Source organism: Cavia porcellus, unplaced genomic scaffold, assembly GCF_034190915.1.
Source record: "Cavia porcellus strain 051 isolate PalLab524CR breed Dunkin Hartley unplaced genomic scaffold, mCavPor4.1 scaffold_32, whole genome shotgun sequence".
NCBI lineage: Eukaryota > Metazoa > Chordata > Mammalia > Rodentia > Caviidae > Cavia > Cavia porcellus.
Window position 1 is genome coordinate 3,250,536 of NW_026947515.1, and position 27,473 is coordinate 3,278,008.

Below are 27,473 nucleotides of genomic sequence, written 5' to 3' on the forward strand. Positions count from 1 at the left end.
CTGTCTCAGCCTTTTGAGTGCTGGGATTATAGATATGCACCACCACACTTTGCTTTTGATTCAGATTTCTAGGAGAAAATTTAAGATATCCCAAACCTGGGGTCTCAACCTTCCATTGAGAAATATATGTATGATCCTTTAGGAGGTGGTGACCTTTGAGGATGTGGTCGTGAACTTCAGCAATGAGGAGTGGACTTTGCTGAGTCCATCCCAAAAGAAGCTCTACAGAGATGTGATGGGCGAAACCTTTAGGAACATGACTCTGATAGGTAAGGATAAAATCTTTTTGCCCCTCATGCTGTCAGAACATTGTTTCTTGCTTATTAGTGCTGTTTCATGAAAAAGAATATGAAAATATTTTTTAAAATATCTCAGACCTGGACACATTATATCATAACTCTAAACAAAACCTATTAATTTGTATGTATTACTCTAAAGAGTCCTGGTATTTCTATGTCTACAATTCAGGAGGACTCTGGGATATCCAGGAAGCTGAAAAAGAAGGCAAAATTTACTGGAGCTACTTAAGATAATTCGCACTCACAAGGAGAGGAATGTTCCTCAGTAATTAGTGAGTAGCAGAAAAATGACAACCAAAGAAAGAGACACCATTCAATTTAATGTCAGTAATATTTTCTGAAGATGTATAAGCTAGTGTATATATGAGCGAATTAAATCATGAAAATGTATGACATTGCATATAGATGAATACAAAAAGGATACACTTTGAGTTGCCTTCAGTTTTTCTACCAATGTCTACATGTGAATATAACACATTAATTATCTAACAATTGCTAAGATTGCAATAGAATTTGAAATAAAACTGAGTGCTCATGTTTCCAAGACATTCTCTAGAGAATCAGCCATTCTGATTAATATTCTTAGTAGGCTGGTGGAATGTTATTGCACTCATTTTGAATATCAGTATGCAGTTGTCTCTAGAAATTGATCCCATCACACTTGTCCTGGATATTTTTAAAATCTCAAATCTGCATAAAATACTGATACATGCTTACTCATATACAAAGCAGATTAAGTTATAACAGATCAGGCCTTGAAGCTTATCTATCTATCACTGGATTTGTGGAGAAGGAAAATATTAATAGACTCTCTGTGGTTGTGCATCCTTGTAAACCCAGCACACTAGGAATCAGATTTTGCAGAATGGCAATTTCAAGTTCAAACTTCACAGCTTAATGATCAGCGAAAATCTCTTAAAATAGATTTTTAAAAAGCTACAGATTTTATGCTAATACCTGTTGTTCATTCCCAGCCCAGAAAAGAAAATATGTGTTATATAATGTCAAAAAATAAATAATATAATGTCATTTGCCATAAGAAATAGATGGGTCTTTCACCCATCAATTCAGTGAAATAGCTCAGCTATTAAACATAAAAGGTCACAGGGTTTCTTTTAGATGAGACACCAAAATATAAATTGTGGAATGTAATGAAAGAAAGTTGATAGAGAAAAGTAAGACTGACAATATGGAAAAGGGAACTACAGGTTAAGGACAGAAGGGAGATTGGAATGGGGAAACATATCAGAATAATCTGTATGTGATACACATATGTGCCCATGCCCAAAGTGAAGCTAAAGATTCTGCATTTCAAAGTACCAAATTTTAAGATTTCTAAATGTATGCCAGTCTTTTGGGAATGGTTGTTTTCAACATATCTTACAAGGCCATTCTGTTGCTTCATGGTCAGAATTTCTTAGCAGGCATTAAAAACAGAACTTGACATTAATGCAGTCATTAAACAGAGACCCATTTCACTGTGAATTTTTCTTTTTTAAATTTATATAAGGAAAGATTAAACAAAACAAAATAAGTAGAGATAATGCTAATTTCAAAGTGAAAGTAAACAGTAAGAAATCGCAAGATGATGATTACATATGCTGCTCATGGAAATAGATATGAAATACAAAAGTGAAACATATGAAGTGGGGATTCAAACAGCGAGACTGCAAAAACTTAGTAATATGGTTATAAATCTTATATGTGATTTTTTTCTTTACAGAAATGACAAGCTAGGGAAATCCTATGGACATACATCTGGAGATGTATGGAATCAGTGTAAAAAAGTCTTCCTTGGTACTGAAGAAGGTAATGTGAATGCGAAAGAAACAGAAACACATGACAATGTTCAGATCCATGAAAAATATTGCAGTGGAGGGAAACCCTATGTATGCAAGCAATGCGGGAAAGGTTTAACCACACTTGGAATTTGTAAGAAACATGAAAGAATTCACAGAGGAGAAAGACCCTACATATGTAATCAATGTGGGAAAGCTTTTACAACACGTACATATTGTCAAGTACATGAAAGACTTCACTCTGGAGAAAAACGTTATGAATGTGAGCACTGTGAGAAAGCTTTCAGCACACACACTTATTGTGTAATCCATGAAAAACTTCACACTGGGCAGAAATCGCATATATGTAAGAAATGTAGGAAAGCTTTTAGCAGTAAAATTCATTTTCAAATACATGAAAATGTTCACAATGGAGAGAAACCCTATGTGTGTAAGCAATGTGGAAAAGGTTTCACCCAACTTGGACGTTGTAAGGAACATGAAAGAATTCACACGGGAGAGAAACCATATGTATGTAAGCAATGTGGGAAACCTTTTACCACACATGGATATTGTAAGAAACATGAAAGAATTCACACTGGAGAGAAACCATATGTTTGTAAGCAATGTGGGAAAGCTTTTAACACATGGGGAGACTGTAAGAGACATGAAAGAATTCACACTGGAGAGAAACCATATGTATGTAAGCAGTGTGGGAAAGCTTTTAACAGACGGGGAGTTTGTAAGAGACATGAAAGAATTCACACTGGAGAGAAACCATATGTATGTAAGCAATGTGGGAAAGCTTTTAACACATGGGGAGACTGTAAGAAACATGAAAGAATTCACACTGGAGAGAAACCATATGTATGTAAGCAATGTGGGAAAGCTTTTAACACACGTGCAAACTGTAAGGGTCATGAAAGAATTCACACTGGAGAGAAACCATATGTTTGTAAGGAATGTGGGAAAGCTTTTAACAGACGGGGAGTTTGTAAGAGACATGAAAGAATTCACACTGGAGAGAAACCATATGTATGTAAGCAATGTGGGAAAGCTTTTAACACACGTGCAAACTGTAAGGGTCATGAAAGAATTCACACTGGAGAGAAACCATATGTTTGTAAGGAATGTGGGAAAGCTTTTAACAGACGGGGAGTTTGTAAGAGACATGAAAGAATTCACACTGGAGAGAAACCATATGTTTGTAAGCAATGTGGCAAAGCTTTTAACACATGTGCAAACTGTAAGGGTCATGAAAGAATTCACACTGGAGAGAAACCATATGTATGTCAGCAATGTGGAAAAGGATTCACTAGTTCTGGACATTGTAAGCAACATGAACGCATTCACACTGGAGAGAAACCATATGTATGTAAGCAATGTGGGAAAGCTTTTACCAAACATGGATATTGTAAGAAACATGAAAGAATTCACACTGGAGAGAAACCATATGTATGTAAGCAATGTGGGAAAGCTTTTAGCACATGGGGAAATTGTAAGAAACATGAAAGAATTCACACTGGAGAGAAACCCTATGTATGTAAGCAATGTGGGAAAGCTTTTAGCACATGGGGATGTTGTAAGAAACATGAAAGAATTCACAATGGAGACAAACTCTTACGCATGTAAATAATGTGGGAAAGCTTTTAAAATGCAGTGTAACATAAGAGACTAGACTAATATCACTCTGAACAGTGAATAATAGTATCCTGAGAAGGAGAAAGGTGAGGAATTGCCTAAAAATAGAAGGCAGAGGACATTGTTAAAAGTGTATCAGGATTTAAAATCTACAGTAGTCTTGTTGCTCTATTTAGTTTGGTTATATTTTGTTCTTGTCTGTCTACTCATATTAGATTTGAGGGCACACAGAGATAACCCAAAAATAGCAGGTTATACCATGGTAACTATCCTTAATTTCCTATTAACTAAAACTGAAACCCTATATTACTTACATTGTCTTCTATGACTGATCTTCTTTGAAGCTGGTTTGTTTGAATGTTATTTGTCCTTGACTGATTTTATTCACTGTGGGTATGCTTGCTAGTATCAAGTTCAAGAGAAGAGGCAACTTCTCAGAAGATGACAAGATGTAAAATATATCCATTGGTGGGCTAGGGATTTAACTCAGTGGCTTAAGCACCTGCCTGGCATGTGTGAGGTCATGAGCTGGATATCCAGTGCCCAATAAATAAATAAATAAATAAATAAATAAATAAATAAAAGATATCCATTCCAGGTTTGATTATTTTTTAATTAAAGAGAACAAAGATAGGAAATAAAAAACAAAGCAGTAAAAGGGTACAAGTAATACAGAATTTCAAGAAAAAATTCAGTAAGAAATCACTGGTTCATAGGTTACATCTTGTCACCTTAGAAACAGTTGTCCAAATTATAAAATTAAAGCATATAAAGTGGACATTCATACAGTGAGATTGCAGAAAGTTCTGTTCAATGATCCAACAAAAGCTCAGTAATATGGTTTTCCATCCTACACACTCAAGCATGCAGTTATATCCCTTAGACCACCTTCCTTTTCTCTCTTTTTTACAATAACAATTACACTTTTTGAGTTTTTTTTACTCCCACAGTTCTTATTACATTTTTTTGAAGAGAATAAATCCTAACATGACTAAATAAAACAGAGTTGGTTAGAACAGAAGGGTGGGCATAGGACATGATGCAAAAATAGAGTATCAGATGATCACAAATGGTTACCATTGTGCCTCTTGCTATTTTTAAAAAGAGTTTCCTATATCACCAGGTATAATAGAATTGATCAAAACAGTACAGAACAAGACCAATAAAACCTAGACTGGAGACCTTACAAGATTTCAAAAGAAGATAATAGTCAAACTATAATGGGTATCATAGTAAATCTTATTTCCTTCAAAGCGGTTGCCTATACCCTCAAACTTGATACTATCAAACAAAAAGAATATAGTAAAATCACAGAGAACAAGATGGGGAGAGCAATACTGGGGTTCAAATCAGGTTAATAGGAAAACAAATAGTTACTATAATATATCCCAATATTTTTTAATTTAGTTTTCCCTTAATTGAAAAAAACGAAAAATAGTTTAATTTTTAAAAAAAGGATGGAGATTGAGATAAAAGAGGACATTGTAATACAACAACATTTGTCAAAATGGAACAATTTAAGCATCATTGTATTTCACTCCCAGATAATCTAACATAATAGTAGTCAAAATAGTGCCTCATTCCTTGAATTATTTGAGTATAAGTTTGTATACTATAGCATCAAGCTATCAAGACAGTGTGAAGCCATTCAAGAGAATGAAAGAATTACAGGGTATTTAGAACCAGTTAACAGAAAACAAAAAATGGTTTCTATATTATCTCCTTGCCTCTAAAAATTTTTCTTTATACTATCACATATAGTAAAATATAGTAAGATACAACATGTTAAAACCAGTGGAAACAGATAGTTTGTGAGAGAGGGATCATACTTGCACCACTGAGATTAGCCCAGTATTGATCATGTTAGTTAATTTTGAATATGCTGGTTAGTTAACGTGGCAAACATTAAGCTGAACACGTTTCTGTATGTTTGGTAGGAATATTAGCCAACAGAGTGTTTTCATTTATATTATTTTTAACACATTATTCTCTGGCTTCATTCTCAGAATTATTTTGTCACATAAAAGATGTTGGTGGTGGTTTTTCCTTCAACTTGATTGAAGAATTGAAAAACAATCAGTATTTATTCTTTATTAAATACTGGATAAATTTCACCGGTGCACTTATTGTATACCAGCTTTGTTGTTGTTATTAAGTAGCTGTGATTTTTACACATTGTCTGTGCTCCTTATTTCTCTCTTCATCAGGCTATTTCCTTCTGATGCATGTGGTTTGGGGACATCAATGGACACCACATATCCATTAAGGGTCACATCTCATTTTACTTACGGATGCTACCATTTACTTTTGTATCTTCAAGCTATCACTATAATATATAATTTTGTGAGTAACTCCTTTCAGTTACTCAGATTTAATACACATTCTTGCAGGATGTGGTTACTGCTGGAGGAAACTGGGCCTGGTGAGGGCCTGGTCTCTTATTTAAGTCTTCATACCCTGACCTGCCTGCAGTGTCCCCATCTCCTGACCTGCTCCCTGTAAACACCTGTCCTGCTCCATAGCTATGGTGAGTCCACATGTGGCAGTTCAGATCTGCATCTGGGTGGAAAACATTCAGTCAGGTTGGGCTCTGTAACAGACTGACCTTCTCATACAGAGCTCCCCTGAGTGAGAGAGGGGGCCTCAGGCATGTAGGGAGGAGCTCTGGAACCATTCCAGCTCTCTCCTGTCCAACGTGCAGTGTGTGATGCTTTCCTGAGAACTTACTCAAGGATGAGGTGGCCTGCACCTGGGCCTTTTTTAGCCATGGTTCCTGCTAGGTGCCATTGTGTCCTGCACCTCTGCCTGGACCATCTCTCTGACTTTAGATCTCCACATAGATCTGAGCAGACTCAGTCTTCCTCTACCAGGCTCTATCTTTATGCTGAGGCTTCAAGTGTAAAATCTGCGACCCTCAAGCTCATTTATATACATTTAACCTGGAAATTTCACTTCTAGGGGTCATTATAAAAATGACATTGACAGACACCTTATTCTCTTCTTAATCAGTTAAGGAGTGGACTGTTAGAAACAATGAATGTTCCACAGCACAGCTGCTGAGTTAATTATAAATTACAGCCACTGAAAATGCTGAAAGAAGGTCATGTCCCTGATCTTTCTTGAGATGGAAGAGAACTTGTGTCCTGGCTCTCTCTCCACCCAGCAGTGAAGAGACACAGGCCTGCACAGCAGGTGAGGACAGGAGAAAGGATCTGGTCAATGGCAGACCTGTCATCTTGGGAGGGATGCCTTTGGGGTTTTTCCATTTTATTTTTCACTGCATTATTTATAGTGCTCCATTCAGTATTACTTCTGTTCAATTCACTTAAGAATAAATAGTTGGTATTTTCTTGAATAGGTAAGTGGAAATGGGTGACAGTATTCTTTTATATGTAATGTAGGATATGCATATAGAAGAACATTCAAGCTTCACTTTATAGTTACATAAAATAAGTAGTCTTTTTATTCAGAAAGGCAACACATCATTCATGACTAACTTTTAAACCCCCAAGATATGAAGCCATGCGAATCCCGCTGTGGTGTGTGTCCTGCCCTCCATACCTGAGAAGTCACTGTGTTCATCTGTGTCTCATAGAGGACACCCAGAATCTTCTTCAGAGTTTCTTTTTCCAGCAAGGAGGACTTGAATCTTCCTGTGCTCAGGCCAAGCAGGGAGTGTGCAGCATGCAGAGGAGTCCTGCACCTCCTGCCTTAAACCCATTTCCACCACCGCATCCATGCTGCAGCCCTGCAGGACCAATCAGGCAGAGCCACCAGGGTGCAGCAAAGACTCTGCCACCTCAGCCCCAGGGGCCTCAACTCCTGGGTCCTGGCCTCAGCCTCCACCAGGCTCCAGGCTCTGCCATGGATTGGACATTCTTAGTGGGCAAGACACACCTTCAGTGCCTTGGTGCAAAGTCCATTTTCCACACCGAGCCTTCCATTCTGCAAATTTTGATCCATTCCTTGCTAAATGAGGCTGAGGCATTGGAGACAAAACCCCACAAATTGGCATTACTTTTTGTTTTGTTTTTTTTCTTTTCCTTCTTCTCTTTCTTCTTCTTCTTCTTCTTTTTCTTCTTCTTCTTCTTCTTCTTCTTCTTCTTCTTCTTCTTCTTCTTCTTCTTCTTCTTCTTCTTCTTCCTCGTCCTCGTCCTCTTCCTCTTCCTATTGCTCTTTGTCTTCATCTTTTTTCTTCTTCCAGGTTTCTTTGATGCTTTAAATAAGTATTTAGAGGTGCATTTTGCCAAAAAACTTTCCTTGTCTTTTCACACCCCAGTTAACTGAAATTTTTAAAGATTTCTGCTGCAGTTCACACCCTATGTGTTTGAACACTCAGAATCCATTCTGCAGCTTAGTAGAATGAGGGAAGCAAAGCAGAAAGTGAAATTGGGGATGTGACTGTGCCTTCTAAGACTCCAACTCATATCTTTTTACCTCAAAAATATATGCTTCTGTAGCAGCTGAGTCTGGCACAGACAAAATGAGTTTCCTGCATTCATATCAGACAGTCTCATTTCCTCTCAAGCACATTGTATCAGGTTTCTTATGGCCAAACTTGAAGAATTATTTCCAGTACATGAGAGGCTGCCACTGGTCATGAAATCATGATGGAACTTTTTGTAAACACGTAGTCTGATCTACACCCTGGGACAGAAGCTAAAAGAGGCAGAGATGGCTGGCACAGATAGAAACACCTCAAAATTGTCAACCAACAGCAGCAGCAAGCAGGAACCAAGTTGCTGAGCTTTCACAATTGTGTGATGGAATCATGTGGTGGATTGTGCCCTGGGTTTACTGAGGCAACTCAGTACATCTAGGTTGCTGCTTCCATCCCCCTTCCTTCAGTGCAATACAAACAGAAAGTCATGCACATGCATCATTTATTTGCAATTTTTCTATTCCAGGAACAAAACCTGTATTCATGAGAGTCCACATCTCTGCCATAGCAGACCCACCCACGGGCATTACCACAATGTCTTGTAAAGGATCACTTTATTTATACAAAACGCAGAGCAATGCTCCCAGCCTTGATTTTTCCAGACTGGTGCATTTTCAGTCATTTCTTGAAGGGAAGCTAAACGATTTAGTTTGAGTAAACCAAGTGTGTTGCTGTGCTTCTGTGTGACATCCTTGCTGCCAGACCTGATGAAGGCAATGAGTGGGATCCGCTGGAGGTTTAGCTCCAGAGGGACATACTTAGCACAGCTGTGTCAGGCAGTGCTGCCCCTCACCTGACTGGCCACCCAGGTTTTCAAATGCCCTTTCCCAGTGCTGTTATTGGCTTCGGGAGTCACTGGATTGCAGTGGAGATGCCCAGTGTGCTGGTTGGCCCAGGGAAAATCTTGTTTTGGCATGAGTTGGTCATCGTTAGCCCTGCAGATCTGTTGCCCTGGGGCCAGGGCAAGGTTCCCCCAGCTGCAGTGAACAGCATCATCCAGACAACTCTCCTGTGCACACTCTATGCAGAGGCTAGGGAGGGTCCCAGTTCCTTCCTGCTTCAAAGAGTACTGTGAATCAAACTCTTGAAAATTTGTGCAGCATGCTGTGTGGGAGAAAACTCTATTCTTAGTCCCAGGGAAGGCTGTTTAGAGCTCTGATGGGAGCTGCAAGATAGGGCTGTGCTCTGCCCCTCATGTCCTTCCCATTGTTGTTCAGCACCTGCCTTAAAATATGTCACTGGATGGGGAAACAGCACATTTCAAAGATGTGTGTTTGCATGAATCAGGCTTAGGAGTCTCAGTGTTTTGTGTGCTTGTTGGCCATGTCTGGTAATTTACTTTGAGTTAGAAAAATTTGTCATTTCCCTCACAAAATGGACTCATGAGACCTCTTTAATACTTGTAATAAAAACCATCTATCTGACTAAGGTTGTAAAGAAAGGTTTCCTGTTGTGATTTTTGCATTATTGTTGTTTTTCAAATCAATGAATCAGCCCTTTGTAGCTCCATTTGTATCACTGAAATCATGGATAACATTTTCCAACATGAAAAGATGAGTACATACACAATGGTCTCTACATTTTCCCTGCAGATTTTGTCTATCTGTAGTTTTCTCTTCTATCAAACAGCAATAGCATCCAGTCTCCTCCAGGATTGTTTGGCCAAACAGAATCTGATGCACTGATATGGAAAACCCAGGGTAGTAAATCACAGTGAGAGAAAGGTCAGCAGTGGGTGGGAACTAGCAGGAGAGACCAGGGGTATGGCTGGGTCTAACAGTGAGCAGAAACCTGGAACTAGACAGATGTGAAGATTGTACCAGTTGACAATGTGCTTACATGTGACTCAATTGAACATGTGGAAACTAATGAAATCTTAACTTAAAATTAAATTATCTTAGAATTTAATGTTTCAAAGAACTATAGATTTAAGAGTAGAAATGAAAACTGAGAGAAATAGAAGAGGTAAAGGGAAGGGAAAGTGAAGGGTGGGTGCTTTGCAGGACTTGAGCCCTAAGTGGAGCTCAGGACACCTGCCATGGAGCCAGTGACAGAACTGCCTTGGAATTCCACCAGACCGGGTTTCTGACCTTGATTTTCAGGTTGATCCCAGGGCTGGTGAGGTCTTTGCAGGTGAGGCTGGCACAAGATCTGTAAGTAGACCTTGAGCTCCGTCAGTACCAGCCCTGCCTTAGAAGAATCCCCAACTGTCCTTGCTCCTTGCAAGCCCCAAAGCCTCCCAGGGCCTGTCAGGGACAGCTTTGTGTACAAATGCACCCCAGGAAAGCTTCCTATTTTGCCTCACCCCACTCACTTCTGCATGCCTCTGTGTTGCCGGAGGTCCCAAGTCTGTCTTTCTCCCTGTAAAGTGCCCCATGTCCTCCTCAGAAACCAACAGACCCAGGCAAATTCCTTCTCACTGTAGTTCTCATTTTCAGTGAGCTAGGCTTGCGCCAACTCAGATTAGGTTGGCGGGCTGTCCCACCTTCCTCGGCAGCACCTGCCAGGTGCCAAGAAGGGAAACTCTGATCCCGAGGAGGACAGGTGTAAGCAGCACTACAGGTCTGGCCTCCCTCCCCAACGGCCTTCCCAGCGTATCCTGTGTGCTAAACATAATCAGCCCTCACTTGCTCACAAAGTTCCCTGGACAGTGCTGTGACCACCTGTCCTCCACTCTGCAGGAAGCCTGAAATGCAACTCCATTTTCCACCCTTGTGGCATATTGCCTCTGTGAGAAAGAGAGTGGAGTCTGCAGTGTTACTCTTATCATGGGTGCTCAACAGGGTACTGCTCTATAACTATCTGAAAACTGAGTGGATAGTGGGAGTGCTTCCTGCCTGCCTTCCCTCCACCTTCAGTTCATATACTGATGCATCACCCCATTCTGTGTGCCTTTGTGAGTCTCCCATTCCCCAATTTTATGTCCATGTGTACAGAGGCCAAGAATTAGGGACTCTCACCGTAATGTGGGTAGTACCTGGTCAGCTCTGCAGGGTGAATTTGTGGCCTTCATAATATGGAAGTAAAAGAGACCAGAGTTTGCTTCTGCTCTGGTCATTGCATCATGGTCAATGCCTGGTACATTGATGATTTAAGGCACCCAGCAGCTCCCGCCATGATGTCTGTGTGGAACTGGGTCATCTGGCATCCCCCAGAGATTCTTGCTTTGGATACCATGGAAGCACATGGAATGACTGCCCAGTGTCCTTCAGAGTGAAGACAACGCTCCAACCAAGTGATGGATCCTTGGCAAGAGGCAAAGCTTTCCCACAGGAAAGGAAAAACCACAATAAATCCAGGGTCCCTGGTCTGAGCAGACCTAGTTTTAGACCCAATTCCTCCTTCCCACTTCCCTTGTCAACTTAGACAAGACACAATGCCTTTCAGTTCCTTTCCAGTGTGTCCCCCTGAACTATGGCATCTGCTTCCTAGGGACATCATCTGAAGTGAGAGGTGACACTTTTAAACCTTATGGGCTGGTGTCATGTGTACACAGTATACAGAATTAGAGGTGAATTCCATGAAGGGGTTGAAGGGAGGTGAACACAGTGCACACAGGCCTGGATCCTGCTGTATGGTGGTGGAAATTACACTCTCCTCCTGGACATGTGTCCCTGGTGGCATAATGAGGGGGCAGAAGTTCATCAGATCAGCCATCATTATGTCCCCTAAGCATCTCAATTTCTTCTATGTATTGGTGTTGTGGCCTCATATCAGGACTTCACACAGGCTAAGCAAGCACTATGGATGTAGATGCACCCCCAAATCTACCAGCACTATGCCTACATTCAAACCTGTGTGAGTCACCACACCCATGGCAAGGGTGCTCTACTGTTGACAGCTCACCTTCTGATGGCCACCTCCTGAGTAGCTCATTCCTTGAGTGTGGGTCACACGTAGTGAATTTTGTACTGGTTTGCATTAGCCAGGCTGAAATTGAGCCCAGGTCCTCACACATGGTAGGCAAGTGCTGTATCTTGAGCTCTCTCCCCAGTTCCTTACTTGTTCTTAAAAACACAATATGGCAGATGTAATGGGATGTGACTATCAAGGTTCACACATAAAATGACTGTGACCAACCTCCTGCTATCTCTCTCCTCTGTTCTTCCTTCCTTCCTCTCTGTTTCATTCTGTCTTCCTCTCTAAATCTCTGACTATCTCTGCATTTTCCCTGAGGAGAAGCTGACTCTTTGCAGAGAAAAAGGTTAACAGACAGAGAAGACATCAGACCTCCATCCTAACTGAGTTCCTGCCTGTTTTCAAGAGAGAGAGCCTGAGAACAGATTCTGCCACAGCAGTGTTTGCACTGAGCCTGCAGCCTGGTCAAGAGAAACTATGGTGGATCCCCCAGCAGCACCTCCTGAATGCCTGACCCATAGAACCTGAGAGAACTGAAATTTACCTGTCATATCTAAGTTTGCAGCCATGCAATCATCAGTGGTCACTGATGCACTATAGCAGATGTGAGGTTCTGCCCCCAACCCTGTCCCTCACCAGGCCTTCTGTTCTCGCTTCTCATCTCTTTCTTGACTAAAAAAAATTTAACTTTGAATCTCTAAATGGTTGGTCCTCTATCTTTTGCCACACAGACTCAAATCTGTACAGCATTAGGGCCTGCATGTCTCAGGTTCAGGCATCAGTTCCATCTCAGTGAGGCTGTACAGATGCCCCCAAGTAGTGACCTTGACCTCTGTGTGCCCTTGCTTTATTGGGATATAGCCCTGGGTCTTCTCTTCCACTACAATCTGCAGTGATTTATCCCTCTCCTCCAGCCTTCCAGCTTCTGGGTGGCCAGTGACATATTGTCCTGTTCTGTGTTGGTGCCAGCCTAGTTCAGCCCAGAAATAAGGTGAGAATTTGAGGCATGTAGATTGAATGAATCAGATCCCTTTTCCTCTGAGCTACCCAGTGGGTGCCCATGGCATCACTATGTGTTCATATGTGTGTGTGTGTGTGTGTGTGTGTGTGTGCATGTATGTGTGCATGTGTGTGTATCCCTTGGGATGCCGCTTGAAATCAGTCCCATATGTTTAGGTTTAGGTCCCAGGAGCTTGAGGGCTGCTTTTCTGATGCATTTGGGAGTGGGATGGGTCCTGTGCTAGGAGGTTTTTCTCTTTTGGACTTCTCCCCCATCCTCTTCACTCTGCCCATGTCCTGTGCCTTGGGCCTGGAATTGTCCCTCTCTGGGCACTGGTTCTGAAATGTCCATTGGGAATGGAATAACACACATAGACCTTTACTGTGGAGATTCTAGCATGCTTGGGGGTGAGGCACTAGAGGGTCACATGGGGTTCTCTTCACCTGCCCACTGTCCCCATCCACACCTGTCTGTAATTTGATATCATCCCTACTAAGACCATCATTCTCGGATTACCTCACATTGCCATTGTCACATGCAGTCCATTGGGCAGGGCAAGGCCTGGACTTCGAACTCACCACTTACTGTCACTGATGCCTTGCCCCAAGCCTAAGACACATTATAGGCCTACTTGTTTCAATGACCATGGGAAAACTTTCTATCATCCATCGAATTCAGGACCTACACCTTAGCTCATACTGGGGCACCCACGTGCTCAGCTATTTCTTTGTGGGAATCCTAGTGGCTGCTGAATCAGTGACCTAACATCTCCTGCTGCCCAGGCCCCAGTGGCAGCACAGTGCAGCCAGGACTTGGGGGAATAACTTCAGCCTGGAGCATTTATAGCTTGGAGGATCCAATCAGCTGGCCTCTGTGAAGGCTGCAGGGGTTTAAACCATGACACAGCAGATCTGTGATTGAAGACCACACCCCAGCCCTGAGGAGTCATGGAGAACTCTTGGGTCCCCACCATCCACCCCAGCCTGGCCATGAGCCTGGTGGATTCGAGTTCTGCTCTGGTTTTTTCTACCTGGGACTTGATTCCTGTGCTGTTTCCCAGTGCTCATTTCTCCAGCTTGTTTGGCTCCTTGACCATTATGTTTCTTTTCTTATGAACACAGCCCATTCTTAATTGGTCTGTGTTCATGTGTCTTGTTCATTGACTGAACTACTGGTTAAGAACTAAAACTTATAGGTGGCGACATGCTGAGCCAGATTTTATGTAAATTTAATCTGTCCAGAGAAGGGGACATAGGCAGCCATATTCATGACACTGCATGGAGATAAACCACAGGGGAATTCAATGGACATGCTGCCTGTGACACTGCACTTTCTATACTGGGTTATAGACTTGCCTTGGAACACACAGTGGCTCACATTTTAATGGTTGTATTACAACTACAAAACTTTGCTTTTGTGATTTTTTCAAGTTAAGCACTCATAAATTAAAATGAATAATTTATCATTGGAAATATCTAAAGAATAAACATGGGTGTGACACTCCCATGGTGCTGCTCTGTAACAAAAGAAAGTGTGTTAGCCTCTTTCATTTGAAATGGATATGAAATGACCTACATGTAATTAAACATGGAGCAGTTTTGATGTGTATATATCTATAAAGCCAGGAACATAATTAACAAAACAAAGAATCCTAAGAATTACAAAAAAAAATTCCTGTATTCTTTTTCTATGCCCTTCCAAGTGTCCATGAATACATGCATGAAAAATTGATGCAATCTGTCTGGATTTTCCCTTCTCAGACAAGGCGAGATTAAACAGTTACTTACAGCACGGTAAGGCAGAGGAGAAACATAACTGCAGTGATGCAGAAAAGGTAGGAAATGTAAATTACAAGGACATAGGATGAGTGTAGGCCATGATCTAGTAGGAAGGAAAATAAAAGAAAATATATTTGTGTAGTGAGTTGATGAAAATGTTCAGGTAGAGGACACTGGTGAAGGTTTCACAATATGGAGAATGCACTAAATCGTACCAAACTCATCAACTGAAACAAGAATAAACCCTTAAATTTCATTTACAATAATTCTGTCACTCACATCCCAGAATAGAATAATAATAAATAGAATGATATGTAAATCTGGAAGAGAGGGGAATGGCAGGTGTTGGTCAAGAGCTGCCTGCAGGTAGAGGTCAAGAGATGACTCCTGCTGGGGAGCCACCAGGAGATTCAGCTCTGCAGCTGGTGGAGAAAGGAAACATGTGCCTGCTCTTACTGTGGGGTCAGAGCTGGTGATGGAGCTGCAGGTGGAGCTGGCACGAGCTCTGCGGGTACAAATTCAGCATGCACTGGAATTGCCTCTGCAGTTGCAGGAGAAGAAAACATCACTGACTTTCCAGGCACTTCTCAGGACCAAACCTCCCACTGCCTGACAGAGGCAGCTGTGTGCATGAACACAGCCCCATTAAAGCCTCCCAGACTGCATCCCCACACTGACTGCTGAGATGATCATGTTCCTGTGTCTCCCATCATCTGGACACATTGCTGAGTTCCCTAGCACATTCCTCCTCTCAAAGCCACAACACACATTCCAGGACTCCTTACCCTGTGACTTAGGCATCAGGGACTTAGGAGGCTCAAGTTGGTCCATGAGAAGCTTGTCCTGGGAAGCCACCTTGGAGCTCAGCTCCAGTGAGGAGTCAAGGACAGGAGATGCGGACCTGGAGCAAACAGGGTGGTAGCAAAGGGAGAATTCTGGCCTGTCTTCTAAACACTACCTACACAGGTTACCTTAGCGAGGGGCACATGGGTCTCTAGCCTAGCAAGTTCAGTGTCCACTCCCACCCTCTTCCAACTACAGTGTGGCAGTGTGGGCCTTGGGATCCCTGAGAGGCTGACAGAATGCTCCCTTTGAGGCAGTCCTTGCTTAGTGGTGTGACACCACTCCCTTCTTTAGGGAAGCATGACACAGATTCTCCCTACCCTTCACCACTTCAGGTCAGCTCAACAAAGGCAAAGACTGATATGTGCCATGTCCTTGCACTCAAGGGCTCAGGGCTGGTGCTCCATGAATATCTGAGAAGTGAGGAATTATCAATGTCTTTCCTGCCTTTTGCAGTGTCTAGGTCAGGCAAAGATCTGCTGCCCAGTTCTCTTCGTCTCTGTAGAACTCCTCCTACATGGTCTGTAACCACTTCTAAGTTTGGCCTTGGACAGAGAAAGACTTCCTTGAGGTGAACAATATCTGTTCTGCTGCCAATGCTGACTCTGTGGCCTTCAAAGAATGTCAAAACTCAAAAGGGCAGTGTTTGCACCTGTTCTGCTTACAAGATCATGGACAATACTCAGAAAAGTGTCTTCACACAGGGTGTCTTCATGTGTATTTTGGATTGATGACAACCACCCACTTCCAAGTGATGCCTGTGGCCCATGGACACTTTTTCATTTGTAAGAATTCCTGCCCTGAGCATACCTTGAAACCCCTAGAGTGACTCTCCAACCTCCTTTCCAAAGAACAGAACATTTTTCCCATGTGTGTGAGTCAGTGAGGTGGGTGGAAGGTCATCCCTGGGAATCAGGACAGCCTCCTTAGCAGGTCTTCATGGGGGCAAGGCCACAGCTAATCCCTTGCCATAGAGTCCCCATTTCATCCTCAGTGACCCTGCACTCTGGATCCACTCAGCACCCCACAGTTCAGTGTTGTAAACTGAGAAGGAGGTGCTTGCACAGGTGGCCAGGTCTCACAGGGCTGCTCAGGTGAGAACTTAACTTGCCTGTATCTGAACTACTCCTGGACTCAGTGTCTCTGAATGGCTGGTGGTTGAGCCTAGGGATATGTGTTCTGGGCTTCCTCTTGTCTCTGGGTGCCTCTGGGCACCTCTGTGTGCCAATGAGTCCTGGCCTGGGTTGCTGACAGCTGGGTGTTTCCAGTTGAGCTTCCTGAAGCATCTGGACCATGTGAACCATCCTCTCCATATGTTCCCACGTGGTTCCCTGACACGGGGTCCGTATGCTTGGGCCACTAGCCCTGGGAAAGCAGCATAGCATGTTCCTTGTTCACTCCCTTGAGCCAGCCATCTATGAAGGCCAACTATCACCAGACCACAGTGCCTGGTGACCAGAGTCTTCAGAGTTCTGTTTGGACATATCACCAAGGAAGTGAGGTCATATGCTGGGGTCCACAGTTGAGGCTCAACCTCTGATGCCTCCTTTCTTTTTATTGTGAGCTAATCTGTGTCCTCCTTAGAAACAGCAAGTTAAAAAACTAGCAAAATGTGTGTATTTTTAGACCTTTCCATTCAAAAGATCCTTTCCCTTGTGGATGAGGTTCACAGTTTCTTCATTTAGAGATTTCTCAAATTTAATTTTGACTGTCTTTTATGGACTTATGTTAGTTTCATTTCATTATCATTAAGGAGATTGGAGATGTTCCCATAATGCCCACAATAATTTTCCTTAAAGGACATGAAATGTTTCATGTTATAACACCCATGTGTCTAGGAAAGGAGGACTCATAGCAAGTTTTACTTATGTTTACCTCAGCCATACAATGTAGTGCTCCATACTCTGACCTCCTTTGATTAGGGACAGCAGGTGGTGAGGGCAAGGGGAGACTTTGCAAGGCCATGGACATCTTCACCCAGTGCTGATGAGGACACGTGGGATTCCCTCCTGGGGAATTTGTGTCCTAGTCACTGTTTTCACTTCCTGTTCTCCTATCCCAAAGAGACCATGGGCTTTGTGTCCCTGCTGGGTAGTTTGCCTGTCCTAGAGGTGATGGTGCTGAGCCTGTTCACTTTCAATGCTCTTGGTTGGTCTCCTTCAAGCAGCGTCTTTGTGCTAAGCTCTCCACATACTGCTGCTTATTGGTAGTGGAGCCACCACACAGTCTCATGGGGCTGAACCGGCCAACTACAACTTGTTCATGCATCTGTCACCCATCTACTGATCCCATTTGTTCTGTTTCTGGGTTGGCCCTGGAAAGCCAGCTGCCACAGCCATTCTTATACACGGTCTTGAGTGGACATAGACTTTTATTTCAAAGAAAAAGTACTTAGATGTGAAATTGTCAGATTATATGTCTTGTTTATGATTAGCTTACAAGCTGTTAAGGTACACTTGCAAGCATTTTTTAAAATCAGAGTTAGGTGGTTGTTTTCTTTTTGGTTCTGAGGATTGAACTTATGACCTCAAGTTTGCCAAGAGGGTACTTATACTACTGAACTAAATCTCCAACCCTGTTTTCTTATTTTGTTTTGCTTTGTTTTATTGTGTTTTTTATGCTATAAAATGTTATGTTATGTTATGTTATGTTACACTATGTTTACTGTTGGGGAGGATTTTGAGTCTCCTTCAGTGCATTTTCAGTGCTTTCTGATTTAATTTTGTATAACTCACCTGATAAACTATGACATATCACATAATCTTGGGTAATTTAATTTTGGAAAAAATTTAAAAAGTAAATGAGAACCAGGTTTGGTAGTAAACATCTCTAATGCCAGAAGTTACAAGGCTGAGGCAGTAAGATTGCTGTGAATTGACGTCAGCCTGTGCTACAATGTGATTTCAATGAAAGCCTAAACTTCATAGAAAAATCCTGTCTCAAAAATAAATAAATAAATTGAAATAAATAATACATTAAAAAAGGGTTTAAAAGACACAAAAATCACCTATAAATCGACAATTCAAATCTTGAATTTTTCTTACATATGTACTTTAGTCAGCACACTGAACATTAGGTTTCCCATCAGGTAGACATTGATCTACTGCCAAGAATTTGAACTGTTTCAACTTTTTTGATCTTTTAACTGAGATGAATGTAGATATGCTACTGAATATACACTCTTAGGTTTTGGAGAGCATTGTATAAAGAGAATTGATGGTACTTTTTTATTTTAGTAGTAACTTTATATATGGAAGTAGGATTTAAGCAAAGGATTACTGTTTTTGGAAAGACTTGTCTTATTTTAATGTAACTCAAGTACATATTAATAAGGTGCACATAAAAGATGGTATTGTTAAGTCTGTAAAAGAATAAAATGCAGAAGAATAATGAGAGAATAACATTGGCTACTGTATTGTGCGCAAAGATTTCTTAATGATCCATATTTTCATGCATTTGTAAAATTTGTTAATCTTTTTACAGATTTTAAGGCATGATCCCACTAAGATTGTGAGTTTCCCAGGTGAGGCTTAAACCTTTCCTTATTCAATCTCCCTCCCTCTCCCAGAGTGCTAGGATTGCAAATGTACATTATCTTGAGTTGGTAATCAGCAGTAATTTTGTGCATTCATAGAATGAAATATTTGGCTCTGATCTTTCGACATTTTGCAGAAAGAGTGGATCTAGTTAAGCTATATATCAACCTCCTAAATGGCAGTTTTTTCAAAGTAACTAAGACTGAAAATCCCATTAACACTGTTTGTAGATTCTCTGTTTTGTAACTGTGGTCATCATGTGCTTCAGAATATCACTGCAAATGCCTTTAGCACTGGGACTGAGACTTGATATCCTTGAAGCAATTTCTGTTTATTTTTTTATCCCTCATAGATTTTGATACTTTTTTGAAGTCAAACCACACAAAAAGTGTGAAAGCTAATGCCACTTGGGGTACACTGCCCTCCAGAAAGCCAGGACAGTGTAAAATACTGTTTTTTCTAATGTTGGACTTCCAAGTTTTTTTGTTTTGCATTCAGTTTCTATGGATTGAATACAGAGATTTGCACTTAGCTCCATGGCCTTCCACATTTAAAATTCTTTTTATTTTCTTCCAGGTTCTGGAGAAGTGGCTATACTGCTGAGGCTCTCCTTAAATTTGTGATATTGCTGCCTCAGCCTTCCAGAATGCTGGCATTACCAGACACTCCACCAGACCTGGTTTCATCATAGTGTTGTTAAAAACTCATTGGCTGAGCATGGAATGTTGAAAATGCCTGCAATGCCTGCACTCAGGAGACTGAAGCAGCAGGATTCCTGGGAGGTCCAGACAAGCCTGCAACACACTCTGCGTTCAGCTTAGGCCGGAGGAAAAACTTGACCAAAAACTAAAAAAGAAAAAGAAAGAAAACTAAAGGAAAGGGAAATGAATGAAAGTGGAAAGGGAGGGGGAGGGGAGGGAAGGAAAGGAAAAAGGAGAAACAAAACAAAATTCCTGGTGACTGTATGAGTTTTTCTCTACTGGGCTGGCCTTTTTAATCTGTGTCCAATTCTTGCAGTATAGGACCCTTTGGACTGTTGTCACTTTATTATATACCAGAAAACTATGTTTTTATTGCCTCTAACTTTAATGTTTTTTCCATGGCTATAGGATGACTCTTTGTCCTTCCCTGTGCATTTTCACTTTGTTTTTCTTTTTCTAAGAAAATGGCACTGATATTTTGACAGGAATGGCATTTAAACACCTGGTTGCTCTGGGTAGCATGTACATTATAACAACATGAATTCTTCCCATCCACCATCACAGTCTGTCTTTTCTTCTCTTAGTGCCACTTCACTCATTGCTTCAATTTCTACAATTTTCCAAGAAGAGGTGAGTTTGGTTCAAATTTTACATAAGTATTAATTCTTTTGGATGAATTATGAAATGAATTGTGTTCCTCGTATTTGGGGCTGCAGTTTGTTTGAAGCACATAGATATGAATTGATTATGACATATGGATATTGTACCTTGAAACTGAAGTTATTTTTCCATTTGTTCTAAAAGTTTTTCGGTGTAGGTTTAAGTTTCTTATATGAAATGTTGTGTCCTCAGAAAACAGAGACACCTCTTAATTCTTCCTTTCTGATTTGGTAAACTTTTGGGTTCTTATTGTTGACTCAATTCTAGGACTAGGACTTCAAGTAGTGTGTTGAAAAGAGTCCAAAACCTGGTCTTGTTCCTGACCTGAGAAGCCAATCTTGCAGCTTGTCAGCCTCTGAGCATGATGTCAGTGATGTGCTTGTCATGTCTGTTCTTTGTTGTGCTGAGATTCATTCCTCCTGCACATGGTGTGTGAATGGTTCTTATCATGAAATGATGGTGAACTTTTGAATTTCTCAATGTGATTTTTCCAAATCTCTTGAGGGGTTAGCTGTGCCTCATGTTGTGAATGTGGCAAGTGACACTGAATGATTTGTGCAAGTGGAACCATTCTAGCACCACTGAGGGTGAACCCAGTGTTTATTGTGGTATTTAAATTTTGCAAGTGCTGGTGAATTTAGCTGATGAGCATTTAGTTGAATATTTTTGTGTATGTTCATTAAGAATATTGGCCATTAGATCATTGACATTTTTTTGAGCATTATGGTCTGGCTTCATTTTCAGGGTGATTTCGTTATTTAAAAGGAATTGGTGGTGGTTCCCTTCCCTTGAAAGACATGAAAAATGATTAGTATTTATTCTTTTTCAAAATTTTATTTTGAAGATAGTAAAATACAACAGAACAAAGCACATCGAGACAATGCAGTGAAATTGGTACAGAATTTCACAGCATGGTCCGTGATAACAGTAATAGGTACCATAGTATATCTCATCTTCACAATTCATTTCCATTCAATTAGTTATTGTGAAATCCAAACAAACACAGAACATTTTAAAACCAGTCAAAAGATAATATTGAATAGAGCAAAACAATTGATCAGAACACAGCAAAAAATTAAAGACAACATTTGTTTTCAAACACAAGATAAATGGAAATCCCCCATATTTTCTATATTACACACAGTCATCTTCCCAAGAGATGCTCAGAATTCTGCCTCTCCTTGCTAACCAAGGGTGGTCAAGTGAGATGTATGGTTCTCAGTCCATGCACCAGTAGGCTCACCGGAGATGCTGACTGGTTCTCCTCCTGGCTTGCATCAGGGGTGCTTTCCAGGAAGGCAGGAGAATTGTTTTCTTGTTCAGCTGCCTAAGTCCCAACATGGCCAGATTCAGTATTTATTCTTTACTATACACTTCATACCAGTCAGCTGGGCATTTATCATATTCTGGCATTTGTTGTTGTTATTAAGCAGTTATGATTGTTGACTCATTGCCCGTGTTTGTTAATGCTATGTGAAATGGTGTGTTTTTTTCTGAGGGTGTGGGCCAGGGACACCATAGGAGATCATGTACTGATTAATGATCACGTTACATTTTACTTAGGGATGTAGCAATTTGCTATTGTATATTCAAACTTGCCCTACAGTATATATTTTTGTGAGTACTCTGTTAAGTTATTTAGTCTTTTAAAGCACATTGTTGCAGGTGCAGTTACTCCTGAAGGACACTGGGGAAGGGTAGGGCCAGGTCTCTTATTTCAGGCTATGTACCCTTACCTGCCTGCAGTGTTCCCACCTCCTGACCTGCTGCTGTAAACACCTGTCTTGCTCCACAGCTGTGGTGAATTCACATGTGGCGGTTGAGATCTCACCTGGGTGGAAGACATTCAGTCAAGGTAGGCTCTGAAACATGCTGATCTTCTTGAACAGAGTTCCTGTGAGTGAGACATGGGGACTCATGATTGCAGGGATGAACTTGGACAGCAGGGCCACAACAGTCCTCTCTTTTCCTGCATGCAGTGTAGGCTGTTTGCTGAGAAGCTGACTGATGGATGAGGAATCCTGACCTAAGACTTTCTTCCCCATGGTACACTACTAGATGCTGTGGTGTCCTCCACATCTGCATGGTCCATCTTCCTCCTACTTCGAATATCCACAGAGATCTGAGGAGCCCTGGGCTTCCCCTTCAAGGCTCCAACTCTATGGTGAGTTTTAGTGTGAATTTTATGATCAAGAAATTCAATTTATATACATGTAACCTGGAAATTCCACTTCTATGGCCTCATTATAAAAATGAGATTGAGAGATACCCGTGATCTCTTCTTATTCAGTTAGGAGTGTGGATAGTTAGAAACCATGAATGTACCACAGCAGAGCTTCTCAGTCAATTATACAATTATACTCACAGAAAATGCTGAAAGAAGGCCATGTCCTAGGCCATGTCCTGGATGCCACCTGAGATGATAGAAGAGCTCATAGCCTGGCCCTCTCTCCACCCAGCAATTAAAAGACCCAGGCCTGAATAGCAGGTGAGGACAGTAGAGAGGAGCTCCTGGAGAGCAGAGCACTGAACCTGGGGGGAAGCCTTTTTGGTGTTTTTTCCATTTTTCCATTCCAATGGATTATTTATGGTGTTCTATTCAATATTCCTTTTATTCAAATAAGTTAATATTTAATTGTGGCTAATTTCTTGAATAGGTATGTGAACATGGATGATTTAATTTCATTATATGTACTGAAAGTTATGCACAATACAGACACTTCAAATATCACTGTAAATATAAAATAAGGAGGCTTGGTATTCAGCAAGCCAACACATCGCTCACAACTAACTTCTAAAAATTACAATACATAAAGCCATGAGGATCCTGCTGTGGTGGGTGTCCCTGCCCTTCCTACAATAAAAGCCACCGTGCTGACCTGTGTCTGCTACTGCCATAGGACAACAAGTGATTTGCTTCAGTGTCTATTTTTCCAGCAAGGAAGACCTGAATCTTCCTGCTTTCAGGCAGCACAGGGAGTGTGCAGCTTGCACAGGAGCCTAGCACTGCCTGCCTTTCACCCTTTTCCCCCACCTCATCCATGCTGCAGCCCTGCAGGCAAGGGAAGGCAGAGCAGCCAGGACGCAGCAAAAACTCTGATTTCTCAGCCCTGGGAGCCTCAGTTCTTGGGTCCTGGTCTCAGCCTCCACCAGGATTCAGGTGCTATCCTGAATTCATCTGGCTTAGAGGGCAGGGCACCAAATATGCACCTCTGGGGATCAAGACCATGAAGACCACTGTCTTCAGTGACCCTTCTACTCTGCAAATTTTGCTCCTATCTTTGCGACTGAGGCAGTGGCATTGGAACAAATCACAATATTTTCATTACATTTCTCTTTGTTGTTATTTTTCTGGCTTCTTTGTTTATTTAAGCATATATTTAGAACTGCATTTTGCCAAAAAACATTTCTTTGTCTTTTCACTCCCCAGTTAACAGAAGTTTTTACAGATTTCTACGCTAGTTCTAACCCTATGTGCTTGAATGCTGAGAATCCACTCTCAAGCTTGGTAGAATGAGGGAAGCAAACCAGAAACTGAACTTGTGGACACTGCTGTGCCTTCCAGCACTTTGTACAGCAAACCCTGACTCATTCCTGTTTACCCATAACATATGGGCTTCAATACCAAATGAATCTTCCACTGACAAATGAGTTTCCTATATTTACTTCAAACAATCTCATTTCCCCTCAACTTGCTAAGCACATGGTCTAAGGATGCTTACACCCAAACTTCAAAAAGAATTTCCAGTAAACAAGAGACTGCTATCCATCCTGAAATCATGGTTGGGTTTTAAGTAAAGACATAGTCTGATCCACATCCAGGCAATCATTAGCTGAGAGGGGTGAAGATAGGTTGTGCAGATAGAAACACCTTGAAATTGTCAACCAGCAGCAGCATCAAGCATGAAGCAGAGCTCCTGAACCCTCATATTTGGGTGATTGTATCATCTGGTGTGTTTTCCCTTGGGTTTACTGAGGTGGCTCAGTAAATCTAGCTTGCTACGGTGCAGTCCCAAAGGGAAGTCATGTCCATGTAGCATTTATTTGGAGTTATTCTTTTGCAATTGTGAAACCTGCATGCATGAGTTTGCACACCTCTGCCATTGCAGACTCACCCACAGGCATTATTTCCATGACTTGTAAAGGGTCAGTTTATTTACACAACATGCAGAATGCTGTTCTCAGCCTTGTATTTCTCAGACTTGTGCATTTTCAATCATTTCTTCAAAAGGAAGCTAAATAATTTAGTTTGAGTAAACTTCAATTGTATTGCCGTGCTCCTGTGTGATGTCCTTGCTGACAGACTTGAAAAGGAAGTGAGGTGGACCTGCGGGGGGTTCAGCTCCAGAGGGATACTCTTCTCAGGTGTGTCAGTCAGGGCTGCCCCTCACCTGACTGGCCACTCTGGCATCCAAATGCCCTTGCTCATTGTTGTCCCTGGTGTTGGGAAGCACTGGTTTACAGTGTAGACTCCCAGCACACTGGTTAGCCCATGAAAAACCTTGCTGTGCTATGAGTTTTTCACCCCTAGACCTGCACCTCTATGGCCCTGGCCAGAGTTCCCTCCAACAATCATGCATGGCATTCTTCAAACAGCTCTCCTGTGCATGCTCTAAGTGAAGGCTAGGGAGGGTCCCAGTTCCTTCCTGCTTCAAACAGTACCGTGAATCAAACTCTTGAAAAGAAATCTTGAAAATTTGTGTAGTATTCTCTGTTGGAGAAACCTCTCTTCTTAGTCCTGTGAGGCCAAAGATAGCTCTGATGTAGCTGTGATGGGAGCTACGGTCGAGGACTCTGCTCTATCCCCCATGTTCTCTCCAGTGCTGTTCAGCTCCTGCCTTAAAAGGTGCCATTGGATGGGGACACAGCACATCTCAGTAATTTGTGCCTGTGCTTATCAACTTTGGGAGGCCCAATGTTTTCTGCACCTGTTGGCCACAGGTGGTGATTTCCTTTTGAATTACAAGACTTTCTCACTTCTCTCACAAAATGAACTGGTGAGACTTCTTTTACTCCGATAATTTAAACCCCAGGAAGGTGAAGCACTTTCATCACCAATCACAGCACTAAACAATGAACCAATCACAGATGCTAGGTTTAGCTGCCTCTGTGACTTCATGAGGCTTTGGTGGGGACACCCAGATACAAACAATATCACCTTTGAAAGTAAATCCTCTGAAGATGCCCATGCTTTGGACTAGAAGATAATTCCTTGCCTTAGTCCAGGGTTTATCTTATTTTATTTTATTAATTTAATTTTTAAGACTCTCACTGTGTAGTTCAGGCTGGCCTTGAATTTCACTATGTAAATTAGTCTTATCTAGAAGTTGCAATGATCCTCCTGCCTCAGCTTCCTAAGTGCCAGGAATACATGCATGTACCATCACACCCAGCTATTGTTTGTTAATCTGTATTTATTGATTTACTTGAGACTACTCAATTTAGTTACCTTTGTTATACTTCAGTACAAAAAAATGCTAATAAGTGTAATAAAATTCCAGCCCAATGTAAACAACTTAGCAATTTAGCAAGGCCCTGTCTGGGAATAAATTATGATAAAAGGACCAAGGCACTGGACTCAATCTTCAGCACAGCAAAATTAAATAAATCTATAAATAAACAAACTTTGTATAAAATAATATATAAATAAACAATACTGCTTAGAAATAAATTTATAAATAACAAAATTTCTTGTCAGTAAATCTATAAGTAAATAAAGCTTTTGTGGATAGCTCAGATGAGAAGTGTTTTAAAAGCAATTTTATTTCATTATAATTTACATACAATGAACTAACAGGTTTAAATACAAAATTGGATGAAACTTGACATGGGCCCGGGATATATCTCAGTGGCAAAGTGCTCCCTGGCAAGCACAGGGTCCTGAATTTGGTTCCTGGTACCAAAAATAAACAAAACTGAAACTAAAAACAAACAAAAAATCCTCTAGGAATCTTGTCATACATGAGCCCCTTGAAAATCATCACCGAAGTGGTGATGTATACGTCACCTTCATATTTTACTTATGGCTCCTTAAAATTGTTTCCCTCCATCCTAAGCAATGTGTCTGCTTTTTGTCTCTGGGAAACACTTTGTATTTTCTATAGGTGACAGGTCTGTAACCACACAGGATGCAGAAGGTTTTTGTTTTTGTTTTGGGGGGAGCTGGTAGGGTTTATTCAATCCTCATAACCATGTTAGGTTTTCCAAGTGCTGCTCCTTGTCAGTGGCTGAGCCATCACACCCCATTGTGTGGATGAACCACAGATCCTCATGTGTCCATCAGCTGAGGACCTTTTTGGTGTTTCAAGTTTTGAGCTCAAAAATAAAGTTGCTGTAGTCGTTCTTGTGTTTGTATAGCCGTAGCACTGATTTCCAAGGGGAAGATACTCAGTGTGCAGTTGAATATTTCAGGTCTTGCTTGTTTAACACAGAAATTGTTTAACTGTCTTTCAAGTAGTTGTTTCTTTTTAAACTCTTGTTCATTTATATTTCAGTCTTTTTCAGTTCATTTTGTAAAATTTACCTAAGGAAATGTTATTTCTAATATATAAAATTCAGCATTTTTTGACTTTGGATAGAATTTTAAAGGTGGAAAAAAACAAAAATACTATATATATATATATATATATGCACATATGTAAATCACCTATAATTTTAACCTCACAAAACTTCTGCTATGTGATGATTGATTTCATTGTCAATTGATGGGCTTGAGAGCTGTCCAAGGGATTAGTAAAGTATACTTCTGGGCTCATCTGTAGGGGTTATGGAGGAATGACGCTAGGTGCTCCATCTGGTCTCTGGCTCCTTCTTCCCTGGTGCTGTCCCTCTACTCTGCTTCCTGGCCACCATGGACTGCTTAGAGCACTATATAAGAATATAAATATGCGATAGAAAACTGTAAGAATTATACAACAAAAACAGTGGTTCTCTGCTCT

At 41.2% G+C, this 27,473-nt stretch overlaps 1 protein-coding gene across 1 annotated transcript; it reads left to right on the forward strand.

Annotated features, from left to right (window-relative positions):
- Nucleotides 1-2,026: 2,026 nt before the first annotated feature.
- Nucleotides 2,027-4,026, forward strand: LOC134474290 (zinc finger protein 709-like; the record flags this gene model as incomplete). Its single annotated transcript, XM_063241729.1, has 1 exon — nt 2,027-4,026. A coding segment is annotated over one exon (1,683 nt), but the record flags the coding sequence as incomplete, so codon positions are not given.
- Between the last annotated feature and the right edge of the window lie 23,447 nt (nt 4,027-27,473).